General features: G+C 41.9%; 1 protein-coding gene across 1 annotated transcript; it reads right to left on the bottom strand.

Annotated features, from left to right (window-relative positions):
• Positions 1 to 1,168: 1,168 nt before the first annotated feature.
• Positions 1,169 to 16,158, bottom strand: LOC119464402 (protein YIPF4-like). Its single transcript, XM_037725350.2, has 6 exons — positions 15,593 to 16,158; positions 11,654 to 11,822; positions 10,704 to 10,875; positions 8,755 to 8,832; positions 7,689 to 7,802; positions 1,169 to 2,319 (listed from the first exon to the last, which is right to left on the bottom strand). Exons 1-6 carry the CDS (start codon positions 15,843 to 15,845, stop codon positions 2,182 to 2,184), a joined length of 924 nt encoding a protein of 307 aa, XP_037581278.1. The 5' UTR covers positions 15,846 to 16,158; the 3' UTR covers positions 1,169 to 2,181.
• Positions 16,159 to 16,168: the final 10 nt, after the last annotated feature.

The raw sequence follows: 16,168 nt of genomic DNA, 5'->3' as shown, positions 1-16,168 counted from the left end.
CGATTAATTCGCCCTCACTCTGTGATCTGCTAGCCTCCTGGTTAGTCCAGATGGTAGAGCAACAGCCCCAAAAAGCCACTGGTCCTGAGTTCAATCACCGAACCAGGACAAATTTATCTGCAACTACTAAGCTTTCTTAATGAGAAATCCATATTGGGTTCCGTTTGTAGCTTTGTGCTACGGTCGAGTGGATGACAATTTCACCTTTCAGTAAACATAGTAGGTCATAGGAATGTAGTGGAGGTTAGTTTCTTGCTGCATTTTGCATCATGGGCAAATGGGTCTTGCACAAAATATTGAGTATGGCAAGCAAGTGCTTAAATTTTATTTGGTGCAAGGCATGCACAATGAGTGGCCTGCATTATTCCCTTAAAGATTTAAAATAAAAAGGAAGATCTTGCACTATGTTGATTTTATTTACAACTTTGTTAGAATGCAGTTGCATCCTACATGAACATATTTTTGTTATACTCAACATTCCTCATAAACATATATTTGTAACATGCCAATTTCAGTGAGAAACATTTTATATTAGCTTCATTATACTCAATAATTTGTGTTCATTGTACTGAAGCTTGACTGTATCTGTACACACTGCAGCCCTATTAGGACTATAGCACGAGTGGAATAATGTAGAGACAACAGCAAAATCAGCAAAAGGACAATACAAACAGAAGCAAATATTTGGAGCAACTGACTTGAGAGTAAACAGAAGCAAATAAAAAAATAATACAGGTAAAGCAGCCTACATATTTGAAAAGTTCTTGTGTATGGTGACTAAAAACTCATGTAATGGCAAGAAATGAACAGTTTTGGGTAGTGAATTCATCAACTGTAGTGTACACAAAAACAAAACTGTATTTAAATATGTTAGTATAAGGAAGAAAAGGCATTATGTTCAAATTTTGAGAATTTTGAGTACAACTTTTGTTTTGCCTTTGTCTAAGTCTCTCTTTTAAGTGGTGTCCTAAACATGGCGGTTATGATGTCACTTGATCACTTCCGCAGTCTGCTACATGACATAACATGGCCTTTGAGATCGGCATTCATTATTTGTTGAAGGCAGGGTGTGATGCAGACATCACAACAGGCGCAGACCAAAGGCAAATTTGCATTTTTTTCTTGATAAACCGGGCAAGTAACAGTGCTAAAAGTTACACTGAACGATCCAGACCATAAATGCAATCTTAATTTGAGCAAAAGCAAAGCAGTGGTAAGTGCAAGACCTTTCTTTATGTTTTTAAGGGAATGACATAGGTCCTCATAATATGAGAGAATTCACTGAACTGTCCACAAATAGAATGAAAGTACTTTAACAGTGATGGACCACAGATGCTGAACGTGCTTGGTGATCATGAAGGACAATTATGTTGCAGGCCGGCTCACTGGTGACAAAATAATCAAGAGACTTGCTCAGCTGTTATGTAAAGCACACTTATTTGGATAAAGACATCTACAGCCATCACCAAACCGGGAAATTCATCACATTGCAAGGCCATCTGAGTGAGCTGTAGAAGATATAATTTCAGCACACCGGTGTCAAGCAAAATTCAAATGACAGTAATAGGTATTTTCTCGCTACACAAAAGCAACAAACATCAGCTGACTATTTTCTCTGTCCAATAATTCGACATTTCGATAAGCGAGATAATTCTTCTGGTCCCACTAAATTCAAATTAATTAGGTTTTACGGTACAGGATCAACAGCTCACAGGCACCAACTGTACAAGTATTTGTGCATGTCATTTTCATCTTTCCAAGCCTTTGGCTGTACAGTCGAACCTCATTACAATGAAGGAACATTCAACATGGAAACACATTTGCTATATCCTATATTCATTACACGCTGATACCAGTGAGAAATGTTTATTTACTTTGTTATATACAATAACTTCTTACATCCATGTGCATTATATTGAGGTTTGACTGCAGCAGATATATGTGACACTAGGTCAAGTTGCACCCATAACAATTTATTTTTTTCTTAATCTGAGATGTCATAAACTCAGCTCCCATTATTATATTAGCGCAAACACGTAGCTTCAAAAAAGAAAAGAAAAAAAGCACAGCTCTTCAGGAAGTATTTACACGCAGTGAACCACACATCTGGGTTATAAAATCGCCGACCGTCCCGTTCCAATGCACAATCAGGAAGCAGATGCACCACAGCAAATGGCCAGGTCAAACACCGGAATAGAGTGAAAAAAAGTAAACGTAGAGGAGAAACACGGGATACAAGAGCAGTGGCCTCTTGTTCTGCAGTTCCTGTACACAGAGCAGTGAGCCAGCACTGTACGTTGCCCACAGAACGCCAAGCAGCTATGGTGAGAAAGGGAGAGAGAAAAGATGAGAACTAGACTCAATCTAGTTTAACTTTAACAGTAGCACAAGCTAAAGAACGTATAGATTGACAGAGGCTTCTGCTTCTACAATGCAACGTCCAGTTTCATAACGACTCGTTGGTGGTCTAGTCTCTAGTTGGTTTTATATGGTGAATGCCTTGCAGCATGATAAAACAAGGGACAAAGAGAGAATGCGACACTCACGAGTGCTGAACTTTAAAATAGACTACTTTTGCAGGCACACGATAGATGCACAGCACATTAAACATACAAACAACTACCACAAATATGTGGTCACCACATAGTCGCAACTGCGATATCGCGTTAAAGAGGAACATGAAAAGGTTTCAGCTCTTTCAGATTGAAAAGAGATGAAATTTCAGCAGCTAAATTTCTTTATGTTCCTGTTTAACGCGATATCGACATCGATATTACGTAATGTATGACAACGCAGTTATCACTATATGGTAGTCACATGTGTGTAAGAGTTGTTCACATGTCTGATGTACCGTGTAGACCGGGTGTTTCTGAGAATACTTTATGTAATTAAAAAAAATCATCTGGGGCAGATAGCACAATGATAATCCTTGAGCTGGATTGCCCAAACTGGCGGACAATACTGGGACGAGAAGCAGAAATGCATAATTGACTAATTAACATAAATTAACTAAGCTTTTAACTAATTACTTTACAGCACATGTGGCAATTCATACATTGTAGCCTGGGAGTCCTCAAGGTAGATCCGATTGGAACAAATTCTCAGGATGACACCAGTTTAGAGATATTAATTCTCCTCGAACTTTGAAAATACATTGGAGGTCCAGTTACTTCTGTGCTTCAATGCATAAAACGGCATTTTGTTAAAAAATTAAGGGGAACAACAGTACATTTTTACAGCAAGTTTGATGTAGCATATCTAGAAAATGATGACATCCATAGAAATATTTTTAAGTGGATATGCCTTGCAGCCTCATGAGCTACTATTTCTAAATTTCAATATGTGGCAAAAGGTAATTAGTGAAAACCTTAATTAGTAATATTATGCTAATTAGTATGTTATGCCTTTTGATTTCTTGTGCAAATAATATCCACCTCTTCGAGTTGACCAGCTCAAAGACTAGAGTTGTGCTATCTGCCACAGGTGATTAAAAATTACTTAAAGTCTTTGCAGAAACACCTGGTATGTCATGTAGTGTACTTGCGAAAGTAATGTCTAGTTAGTGCTACACTCTTATCTTCTCCTTCGATTCATTACGCTGCAAGACGCTCACCATAACACACAGGTTGTGTCCAGTACACAAATCACATAAACTAGTGCTGAGTAAGTGTCGCGGTGAAGAGCTATTAGATACAAATATGTGTACAACAACACAGAATACACTCAAAGTGCACTTTGTTACAAAATGCAACTGTAACACAAGAAAGAAGACAAAACAAAACTGCCCATTCACAATATGGTTTCATTCAAACAAATTCAATGTTCGCTATGAGAAAATATTCACTTGAACCTGCAATAATGTCAGCTTTATAAAGTCAGGTAGGCTGTTTAACAATGAAGGTACCTGGCAATTGGCTAATTGTTTGCTGTAATTGGTTCTAACTTTGGACATATTGTTCTGCTCAAGTATGAATATTTTGCACACATACCAATACTGACTATGGTAAGTTAGTGCAAATTAGCTGATAGACACAAACAAAAAACGGATAAGGACTTGTTTTGTTTGTGTCTGCTACATTGCCTGCTAAGTTACCACACTCAGAATACAAGACCAACAAACCCAACAGTCAGTCCTTTTTTTGCTATAGAATTGGCGACAACATAAGAGAAATTTCTAATACAGCCATTTTTTTAATCGAAGTTGAGAAATGCATTTGAAGTTAAAACAGATTATTTGAGAAACACTTTGCCGCAAAAAGTACTTCAATGCGTTCAGCAGAAGCAGAGTTATCGGCAATCAAAGGTCGCGTACGATCCCCATTGCAGTGCTCTCATTCCTTCTTCAATGCAGTGTACTGTGAAGGCTACGGAGGAGCAGGGTGCACCCACTGCATTCCACCTACAGGAGTAGCCAGGAGTGAGCGCGTGCTGGCAAGTGTGCGTGTGGTCTGACCTTAAGTTTCGCGTTGTTTGAGGCTAGTTGAGTGTTCAAAACAAGTCGAAATTAGCGAGACTCGATACCTACAACACCGATAAGCAGGGAGGCCAAAGTTTATTTCGTACGTGGTCGGCCGTGGCCAAGCGTGAGCAGACGATAGTTGGCTTTTTCCGGAAGTATGTAATCATTATCGAAATTAGAAAGCAGATTTTCGTTTACTTCAGCCTGGTTTATTAAACGGCATCAATAAACAGTAGGAAGAAGTGCACTAATACAAAGACCCTTCTTGATTGATGTCAGCTATTGGACAATAGCAGCCGTGTATGGGAATCTGCTATATTATGAAATAAAGCAGCCCGAAAAAGAGTGGGGAGCAGGCTTCTGTTGAAAAGAGAGCATTTGAAAGAAAGGTGACTTCGCGCTCCCACTTCCGAGCTCCCCACGCCACGCACGACTGCAACATTTGGCTCAGATGTCGACAGCAACGTATGCTACCCGCGGACTGGGTTTTTTCACCAAGCCCAAAGGGTGGTTCAGGACGCCTTTAACTAAAATGCTGCACTAAACTAAATGCTGCGGTAGAAAATAAAAAGTAATGAAATGATTCAACCCTATCTGTGCATGTTCTAGTGAAAGCAACACTTAATTTCTCAATAAAGGACACACTTGCTTGAATCAATATCTTCTCCTTAGATTGAATGTGTGGATTCGAGATTGTCAAATTTGTGCTGCCTTTGCTGGAAGATACAGAGTCAGGTGCTTTTCTGTCACAGTGCTACATTTAGGTCGACAGTCTGTGCTTGCAGTGCTCTCCGCATCTCCCTTGTGCCCATGTCTTTTGATCCTGCCTTTAAAATAAGGACTGATACTATCGAACTGTGGACCGTGAAAGAACTGCACTATTTCAGGGGTAACAAATGTGTGGCCCACGAAGATCTTGTGTATGTGGAACTGTACAGCTCACTAAAATAACTTCTTCAATACAGATCTGCCAACAATAAATGTGAGAAATACTACAGTCAAAGCAAAAAAGAAAAATTGTTGAAAAAAATACTAAAAATGTTTCATTACTCAAGATGTTGACTCTCTATGAAAATACATTTGGAAACTATGTTCTATAGAAACTCTGTGAACAGACACTCCGCCCTATCTCATATGGTCACAGCTAGGATGAACTGCACCATAGACAAACGAAAATATTCATGAAATATTCTTGCACAGGCGGCCAATATTTCAGTTGCTCTCATACAGTTGTTTTGTGAAGTCGAAATCCTGCAGGTATTTTTCCCGAATAATCAATCAGATTTGAAAAATCTGCCAGCTATTACACCCATATTTCTTTTAATAAACTGCCATAAACTCAACGCGAATAAAAAAAACTAAAATTACTGATGCTGTTAAGACAACCATAAATAAGTTCTAAATAATGGGCAAATTAAGATGTTCTCAGTTGTCATAGCTCTGATTTTTGTGTCCTTGCAGATATGAATAGCTTTGTAATGTGCAACATTTTAAATTGCACCGTGTATCTTTTGTCATTACTGAAAGTCAGCATGGTAAAAATGTCTGAGCACTGCTGCTTGCTAGACCATGTACAATGATTTTGTACCAAGCCTTTTGCTAAGCCTTGATTGCCTTACACATATTTCTCTGTAGCTTTTCATACAAAGTCCATTCCCCAATTTTGTTCAAAGGAGGAAAACTATTCATTCACTGTCCCTGTGCCATGGCATCTACAACACTTCATTAGAAACGTCGCCCTTTTACACCTAGAGGATGTACGAGATCCCACAGCACTGGAACCTGAGGAGCTAGAAGAAATGTGTCTCCTCCTTAGGGCACGAGAGAGATAAGTAACTTGAGCTGTGTTATAAATTACCCACCTACAACAGCAGAAAGAGCACCTACTACTGTCAGAGTCACCTACTACTGTCAGACCATAACTGCCAACCTATGAGCTTTAAAATTTGTAATTTGTAAAAGTCCCGCAGACGTAACCCCGCTGGCAAAAGAGAGAGAGAGAGAGCGAGGGGGCATATATGATATCTTTCTTTCTTTAGTTTGCCAGAGCACATAGTTTTGTGGGATAGATACACATTTTATTAATGATGCTTTACCTTTAGATGCAGCACACAAGTATCGACAAACTTGGAGGAGCAGAGATCGACAAGAGCACATTGTTTTGAGACTAACAGTGAATTTAATTGAATTTCGGGGTTTTATGTGCCAAAACCACGATTTGATTATGAGGAACGCTGTAGTGGGGGACTCCGGATTAATTTTAACCACCAGGGGATCTTAACGTGCCCCCAATGCACAGGACAGGGGCGTTGTTGCGTTTTGCCCTCATCAAAATGCGGCTGCGGCGGCTGGGATTTGATCCCACGACCTCATGCTTAGCAGCGCAACACCATAGCCACTAAGCCAGTATGGCAGCTGAGGCTAAAAGTGACCTTTGCATGACTTTGCTACAAACGTCACTGTTAATTTTTGCCTGCAGGAGTGTGCCTGAATAAGCTTGCTCGAAGCAATTATCCCTCTGGTGTTCTTTTCCCATCAGCAAATTTCTAAAAAATATATTTGGAGACCAATGACCGAATTTTTTTTTTTTGTGAGCATAATTTTTTGTAACTTTTGGCGCAACGTTTGTAAAATCATAGAATGAGCTCAAATTCGAACACCTTACGGAAAATTTGGGTGATTTGGCAGGTATGAATAAGCCAGATAAGATACAAAAACGAAAGGAGGGTTGAAGTTCCCACACCAGTTCTCTGTGACAGCATGAGCTTGGACAGCATCTGCTCGGGCCTGGTTAATTTTTAATCATTAAAGATGGAGTACATTCTAAAAGAGCCTCGAACTTTAGCAAGTTTCAAGACCATTTACTAAGCGACACCAGCTCATATGTGAAAAGATACTCAAAAGATACATTAAACGTGACGTACCAGTGATAAAGTTTTGGCAAAAAAAAAAAAAAAAAAAAAACAATGACCTTCATTTTTGCCTTTTAATAATCAGCCTATTAGCAGAAAATTAATTAAAATAGAGCTTTGAGGAAATGCTTTGTATGTCTAAACTGATTTAGTGTCCTTTTAAAAGCAATTCGTAACAATACCCAGAATTCCTCTTATCCCAATGTAAAAAATATGATAGTTCAGTAGGAGCCACGACTCCCACTCAAAAAACGACAAGCAGCGTGCAATGAAGATGTTTGCTTAAACAAGACTTGCAGACGGTGCCAGCTATTCACCTTGAATGTCAATTCCACGTAGTGGAAAGGTCTGACCAGAGGAAGAGTGGTCGCAGTGACTACAAGGGGCAGGACAGAGTAGCCAATCACTCCGAGACACTGGGAGTAGCTCACCTGGAAAGAGAAGAAATGGATGAAAAGCTCGAGTTTGTTGCAATCACAAATTTGGCTACAGCCGGAGGAAGGAACGGCAGGACACATTAACAACTGCCACGTCCTTATTTGCTAGAAGATTGGATGGGTGTGCACAGTGTGTGCAAGCTTTCCAATTGTCCTGAACAATCACCCAATGGCTAGTGGTTTATTAAAATTTTAAACTAAATTATGGTGTTTTACATGCCAAAACCACGATCTGATTATGAGGAACGCCAGCTAGTGGTTTATGACGTCATAGACGGTGCATAATAGAGGGAGTTTCGAAAGCCAACGAGTGATCTTTTATGCGAGATTGTGGGTTCCCCAGTGCATGCAAAAGAATAGTATTTGGTTCGCATTTTCATGGTGGCATTGCCACCACGAATTGGGAATGTTTTCTTACCGTGTTTAAAAAGTAGCACAGTGTACCTCTGAATAGGCACGTACAAAGATGCTATGCAATTTCAATTGCAGAGCACAGCTAAGTACCTAGAGTCACAGCAGCTAGCAAAATATTTGCAGTTGAACACTGAAAGTCTCTTTATTCAGCTTTAATTAAGTTTTAATAATGGTTGTACCAGCCAGCCTTTGAGCATTACATTTTTTAGAAATCCTGCGGACATGAAAAGGGAAAGGCGGGATAGCACCCATTTTTTTAGAACTTTGCTCTGAACATGCACTAGTGGAATACATGCACACTTTATTTAGGATAACATTTAAATTTAGACACAATGTGTAAGCAGCAGCAAACTTGGAAAGCAAGGACTGAAGACCAATAGAGAGCTTCAAATCACAGAGACTTTTCCAGCGACTTTCCTGTTGCTAATCTTGCCTGATTCAGGAACTTGTCTGAATGACACTTTTCATTTTATGTGAGGTTCAGGATCATGCACTTCCCAGATGCGACATGACATCAGGTGACATATCTCACCTCTCCACCCAGAACTCGGGCCAGAAGAAAAATGACTAGTGATCCAAAGATCCACATGGTGACAATCCATGAGACCACCTGCAAATGACAAGAGTAGTGAGTACGGGCCCATGACGGTGCTTGTACTCTAAGCTGCAACAGGATAATCAAGCAAAACTTTCATTGGCTTTTCTTGCGTGGACGGCTGTCTGGCCAAGTAAATTGGGCTGATCCTGAAGACAGTGTAATCAAAGATGGTGCCTTGGCAGGTCAGTCACAATACTAGTGCATGACGCGTGTCCTCAGAGGGTTTTTAATGTGGTTTGTAATGTGAGCCAACCCTGGATGCAAAGCAATGTCAAAGCACCCACACGCCTCACAGCATTAACCAATAGAGCTAACCGATAAGTGTCACCATCAGCATATCACAGGAGGTCTGCAGGCATTGACTTTGACAATTATCATCAGATAGTTTCTGGCCAATTCTTTCCTAGATCATATGACACAATGCAACAATCGTAAAAGCCCAGGACCACAATGCAACCATTATGGAAGCCCAGGCACCAAGCATCATGGCAGAGTCCTATTGAAGGTGCTATGCTGTATGCAAAAGGCAATTTAACAATTTTCACAAACTACCATTAGCATAGACACTGTATCAAAGATAACACAATGAAGCCTGTTTTACTACGCATAAGCAGGAGTATTCAAGGTATTATGAGATTCTTGATGCAGGGCACTGAGTTACATACAAATAATGTCCTCTACAAAATCATGTGAGGGAACCAACAGTTCACAAAATGTATGTGAAGACCACAAAAGACAAAACTTCTCAGTAATGTGTGACCTCGCCAAATGAGCATCTGAAATGCCCCCGGCTACAAAATTACAATAAGAAAAGCTCAGACCACTGTCTGACAGAGTATTACTGGAGTAATCTTGCCAGCTATACTTATGAGGTGCTACAACTCTGCAGTAATCACTCCTTTCATATACACTCTTATTAATTACAGTCAGGCACATTACCTGGGACATGAACTCTCTTCTTTGTGTGTAACTATTAGTCTGACGTGTATTTATTATTATGCACAAAGTGCATCTGTACTTATGCAAGAAGTGTATGTATAATTATTTTTCTTTAATTTATTTTCATGTGAATTCTTTGTCATATGCATTCCTTGCTATTTTTTCACATTGTTTCTTTTTTCAAATTGTCATCTGCCTGACAGAAGCACACAAACGTATGGGTTTTCTTTGCATGTTCGTGCTACTTTCAAGTGGATCACAATTTGTCCATTTCATCTATTAGTATGTTTTTATAACATTCATATAATATAATTTTGAATGTAGTTCATGCAATGAGTGAGAGAAAAGCTCTGCATTTTTTGTTCGTATTACCTGCTTTTATGTATAATAATTTCAGCTCCCTAATTGGTCTCTGGCTATGTGTCTTATGAAATGGCTATTTTACATCTGAAACCCGTTTAATATTATGAGTATTGCCAATTCCAACCCAAACAGGCTCTCTTCCAACAACAACTTTCTTTTACCATCTATACATATTAACTATTGCCGCGAACGAGTTCTGGAAAAGGATGCCATTAGGTATTAAGCAATCACTATCATTATGACTGTTCAGACAAGAGCTTTTTTCCTATGTGTTAATACCTTAAAAGATTTCATAGCCAAATTGTATCTTTGCTTTTTGATGTGCTCACTATTACACTTGCACGCTTGGTTACTTGATTACTTGCATAACATTACTCTTACTGGCATTTTTTATGTATTCCTTTCATTGCAACTTTAACTGATATACTATGCTGTACTGCTGCACCCTATTCTTGCACAGAGTTTTCGTATTCAGCGACAGGAGGTCCCATTACAGCTTTGTGTTATGGGACCTCCCGTACACTCACAGACCCATGCATTTGTATGAATAAACGATTGAATGATTGGCTGAGACTACTCACTGAGAACTGGCCATAGATGGAGACAAGGGAGAAGAGAATGACGACCAGCAGAGGTCCCCAGAAGTCGGGGCTGTCCCTGACCAGCTGCCGCTTGTAGCCCATAAAAGGAAAGGGAAGCAACACGCAGCATACTTTGTAGTAGATGTCCTTCAGGTCAATGTCCAGCTCCTCCCTGCAAGGAAGGCATCATGGCACGTACTTCAACTGATGTCCCCTTCTCCTCTGTAAGTGGATATTAGGGCTTGCTGGTAAAACAACAGATTTAACATAGAACCAGAGACATACAAAGCACTGACTTCTGGTTCTTTTATTTATCAGAGGGCGCACTGCACAAAGAACACAGTTCACACTGTGCACAAAAATAGCTTTTCGTTGAAAAGAAGAAAGGTAGGAAAGGGTGCTCACAAATTTCTCAGTAAGTAAGTCTGTCAATCAATCAATCAATCAATCAATCTGACAGATAAGAGAAATTATAGAAGCATATTTGATTGTCAGACTCCGTGAGCAATGCCAGAGCATCAATGTTATTCTTTAGTAAATATGCATTAGATTTAAAAAATATGGCAAATTAGGTGATAGTCAACCACATACAGTGCAAATTTTTGGTAAATACCAGTCACTGCTAGTCCGTGTGTTATGGTTGTTTGCACTGCAGGTTAGCCAAAGAATCAGTGTGTGCTTATAAAGCTGTGGCAAGGAAATTATGTCCAAGTGTTTTAAAAGCCTGCATAGTGTGGGTTGGGAAGGACCCATTCATGATGTGGTACACAGTGCACTCCAATGTTCATTTCAATTTGATGAGCACACATTGGCTGCTTAGAAAACCTTTCACAGAGGGGGTATATACAATTGCACTGCAAGTTTGAAAGCAACTAAAGCAGAAGACCAACTTGTTTATGTATAATAAGTGCGGGACAAAAGAAGAAGAGGTTGCAAGCTCAGATACTTACAGGAGAGGTGCTTTGTCATCGTCATCTGCATCATCCACCTCAAGCAACCAGCCAAGGCCTTTCTGATGCAGGAACGATGAACCAGGTATGGAAGACGCAAACGAGGTATCTCCTTTGCCACTGTGCGGGGAGGACCAAGGGTCCATCGTGCCGGTCAGGCGGCTGTAGTCTGTTGAAGTGTGTGACGCCAACGTGAACTTTTGCCGCACAATGCCTTTTGTCAGTTATCATGTAAGTGATATGAAACTGCTGCATCATAATTATTTATGGACAAGGAGAGAGCTACTAAATGGGTCCTCAGCACTTTATATGAAAAGCGGAGAATATGGCTTAGGTTATAACTAACAGCATGATGAACCAATTCTTTTACTGCGCGAGCGTTGAATGGCCAGCCGGTCAGCGCTTTCTAACGGTGCAAAGTGACGAGATCAGCAAGAGTAGCGCATGTGCATAAAGTTCACTCCAAGCGCAAGTTTCGTCTGCTAGGCTCTTCCCAATTAAAGGCATGGCACCACCCTTGTTGCGATTAACTCAGTGGAAGCTTCCCTCCTTATCGGAGACAGCAAGTGCGCGTGAACACAGATGCGTCTTCTTTATAACATATGCTGCTGTAGTTCGCATGCACCATAAGATAAAGAACAAAGCACTCAAAAAAGAAGAAACAGTTGATGCACCACGTTTGAAACTTGATTGCAAAGTTCATAATCCCCTCTTGTGCTACTCTTTCGTTCCTCTATCATACAGTTGCATTGCAGCTTTGCACGTTTTGTTCATTATTTTTCTGTGAATGCACACTAGAGCAGCACACGCTAATAAACGATGAAAAAAAAAAAAAGGAACCAAGCTGGGGGCACACGCTCTTGCTTCCTCCAACAAGCCAGAAAGCTTGTGCTGAATTAATTGTGCCAGGGGCTGTGTCGTGCTGGTAGCAAAAGCCTATCAGACGAAACTTGCGCTTTGAGTGAACTTGGCGCGCATGTGCTACTCCTGCTGATCTCGTTGCTTCGCGCCGGTAGAAGGCGCTGGTTGGTTGGCCAGTCGATGCTAGCACGGCATTGTTAAAGAATCGGTCGACTGTACCAGCATGCCATCCGTTACGTTACCAGGGAAGTGCGTGCTTCCTATCGGGATCTGGCACAAACATGCCATAGTTTCTTGGTTTACCTTTGTGCTCTTGTGCTGATGTGTGTCTTTGGCCTATTGCTTGTTAATCAGCATTTATTTTGTATTGACCCTTCTCGCGGCGATCCCGTGGGCGCTGCCATATTTGAACACGTGGTGACGCGTCCATTGCTTGCCTCAACTGCCTCCGTTGCCTCCTTGTTTACAATGGAAGTGTATGACGCCCGCGCGGCTTAGAAAACCTCTGTTTTCGGAGATATCGTAGACGGTGAGTACGTGGACGACACGAAGCTTTGATCACAGCTTCATAGAACATGGAAAAGCACTTTCGGGGCTGATTAAGCTATGTCCAAACGGCCCAAGCAGCGTTTATTGTGCTTGTTCTAAAAGCGGGGCTAAATATCTATTCCAAGCTATCCAAACATTCCGCTCATGAATTCAGTCAGGATTAGTGTGTTTTGCTTTTTGTTCTTTATTCGGCAAGTATTTTGAAGCAGTGGCTTGTCATTTTCTGACTCAGTGAAGTTCCTCGGTGCGGCCACTATCTGATTATTTTCTGCATAACCGCTCGCGGGTGTGCTCAGTTCCGATAGATTTACCTTGCTGCGCACAAGGCTTGAAACGTAGCTGTTTTGTACATTGTAATGCCTTGTAGCAAATATATGTTACAGCTAGTAACTCGCTTACTCTTGTGGAGCGTCACGAAACATTCAGCTTCGACCATTCGTGCGCCATAGGTGTAGTCCGTCAATTACTGTGCGTATACAGTGCGTATATATTCAAGTGTGCGCCCATTCACTTATTCTTGATACGTCGGCGACAGAGTCGGCATAAGTTTTCCTGCCATTTGGGACAGATGTGTATAGAATAACGTGCGCGAAACTTACTATGACAGGAAGCGGCGCTACTCTCTTTGTCATTGTTTAACGAGTGGTACTCACTCTTGCCGACATTCTGGGGATGAAGCCCTTTCTTTGAAGGTTAGCGATACAAGGCTGGCGGATGAGCAAATTTCTGTATCCTCGAGGAAAGCCGTACATCACGAAGTGCCAGTAACACGTTCGGAGAGTTGCAGCAGCGGTCCGCGAACTTGGCCACACAGATTCATTCTATTCTTTAACATGCCAGTAACTATTTTTGCAGCCAACTACTGCACACGTCTTCAATCCACATGGTTCAATCTAGCATGATTGGAGCACAGTGTGTTAGCGAAAACTCAGTTGCATTTCCGACAGCTGATCGCACAGAAGCAAGGAAGAAGCGGTAATGGTTTCATATTCGTGCGCGGTCGCTGAGGAGAGGTATGGGGCGCCGCCGTGAGCGCCATCTCGTTTCTCTAAAACAAACTGCTCCGCGAAAAGGGTCAATAACGAAGCAGTACACCTTCAGTTGTTAGTGCACCTTATGATTGTTCTGACTTATCCTTGTTTGTCCTTCATGTTCAGAAATGTACTTTTTAATCCAAAACGTTAGTGATGACGAGGATGCTTACATTGCACTTCAATTTCACATGTCATTTCTGACTACTATCGAAGTTATGGAAAGCCCTATTATGTTTAACACCATTAAATGTGGTTGTAGACAGTGAAAACTAATGGCATTGACAAGCTTAAGGCATCATGACATTAGGGCTCAGCTTCACAACATACCTCTTATGTTAGGACCGTTTTTCATATACCAATGCACTAGCACTGCGAATCACTGGCCGTTACGACTCGTCTGCAGTTGTCAAAAAGGTGGTGCTTTTACGCGAGGAGTTAAGCCCAAATGCATTTTGTGCGCGACAGCGACGGCTTCGAGCAAGGAAATGGGCCGTCGCGCGAACAGATCGCTCGTTCTGGTCGCTCAATTGCTCGGTTCCGGAAATCTAGAATTCGTCTCTCGTCGCCTGCAAGTGCTATGAGCGACTAGCCAATAACGCAAAGCCGGAACTGGATATACATCAATGAAGTTCTACCGATTATCGCACGGAACGAGCAAACGACTAAATTTTGATATGTGCTAGAATAAGAACGTAGTGCAAGACCTTTAGAAATATTTATGCTGCTCTTTACACTAAACACATCAATGTAAATTAATAAAGCACGTGTCACGCCAGTTTCGGCGAGTATTTGCTGCCCTCATACCGGCAACACGTCGCCCGTCTCGTCGCTCGCATGCGGTACGACTTGTGTAGGCGACGAGCGAACGCGACAGCTCTCTCCATGGGCCGTATTCTGAAACGTTCCCCCTAGGCGAAATTTCTTTTTTCGCTTTCAGGCGTGCGCTGATTGGCTGTTTTAGCAAAATTGGATGAGCTGATTGGGTGGTTGAGCCCGACGTCATTCAATTTCGCTCAACCAGCCAATCAGCGCGCACGCCTGAAAGCGAAAAAAGAAATTTCGCCTAGGGCGAACGTTTCAGAATACGGCCCCATCACGTTGCTTGTCGCTGTCGCGCGCAATATCGCGTGCATGCGGTTTATACTTTATGGGGATATGACCAACGAAGACTGCATTAAAAAAGCGCGCTTTGAAAAAAAAAAAAGAAGGAAAAGAAAGAGAGAAATATATGCGTGGGAGGTGTAGGCCGCCTCAAATAGTATGGGCACTCGGCCTTCCAAAAGTAACGTCACGACTCAAAGCGCGCAGACCTTCTGTCATCTAATGTGTGTTCGTCTGGCCCGAGGTTTCATCTGCTTCGGTAATCGAACTGTTTGCAGAGGGCCTTGTCAGCCTCCGCAAGGCTAAGAACGATTTCCAACGCGTCAACGGATACCCTGCACGATCGACGGTTACACCACACTACTGACAGGAGCTTCTGCACAAACTGCCGTACCAGGACTCGAGGTCGACATGAAGACGAACTCGTCCAGAGGCTTGGCCGGTGCCTGCGACGAAACGGTCGGTACAGCAGCTGTCGCCGTAGCTGCGGCTGCTGCTTGAACGATGGGCGAGTCGGCATCATAGCTGTTTGGTTCGTCAGTGTCCATGGAGATTTTGACGTAGCTGCCAGAGCCCGTAGAACTCGAGTCAGAGCTCTGTCCGTTGTCGCTGTTGCTGCCGTGAACGGGAATATCCATCATGCTCATCGCCAACGTAAGACGTATTTAAACTAAACAGTTACTCGTGCTTTCAGTTTCTGCGGAAACGCTCCTCACACGGCGGGAGCTTACAGAAAGATCACCGAAATCGTGGCTCATTCATGTTGCGTCGACACGTACTGCAGGCACTGCCACGAGGCACCTTTGGTATTTTTCCGACGCGACTTGTGAGCAGTGTCTGTATTATGATGCCATCGTGAGCATTCGCTTATGTATGTCCACGTCGTCACTGTCGTGAGAGTACCAGGTGGCCACGGTGAACTTGCACGGTAGTAAACAAACGACGTCTAATACACCGACACACCTTTTCA

The sequence above is a fragment of the Dermacentor silvarum genome, chromosome 9 (genome assembly GCF_013339745.2).
Source record: "Dermacentor silvarum isolate Dsil-2018 chromosome 9, BIME_Dsil_1.4, whole genome shotgun sequence".
In the NCBI taxonomy this organism is placed as follows: Eukaryota; Metazoa; Arthropoda; class Arachnida; order Ixodida; family Ixodidae; genus Dermacentor; species Dermacentor silvarum.
The sequence above is the reverse complement of the archived record's forward strand: the minus strand, read 5'-3'. Positions and strand labels throughout refer to the sequence as shown.

Coding starts and splice junctions, on each gene's coding strand:
- LOC119464402 (XM_037725350.2), bottom strand. CDS start 15,845: ATGAGCATGATGGATATTCCCGTTCACGGCAGCAACAGCGACAACGGA. Junction 10,876..11,653: donor GATGACAAAGCACCTCTCCT/GTAAGTATCTGA, acceptor CCTTCCTTGCAG/GGAGGAGCTGGACATTGACC. Junction 8,833..10,703: donor CCATCTATGGCCAGTTCTCA/GTGAGTAGTCTC, acceptor TGTCATTTGCAG/GTGGTCTCATGGATTGTCAC.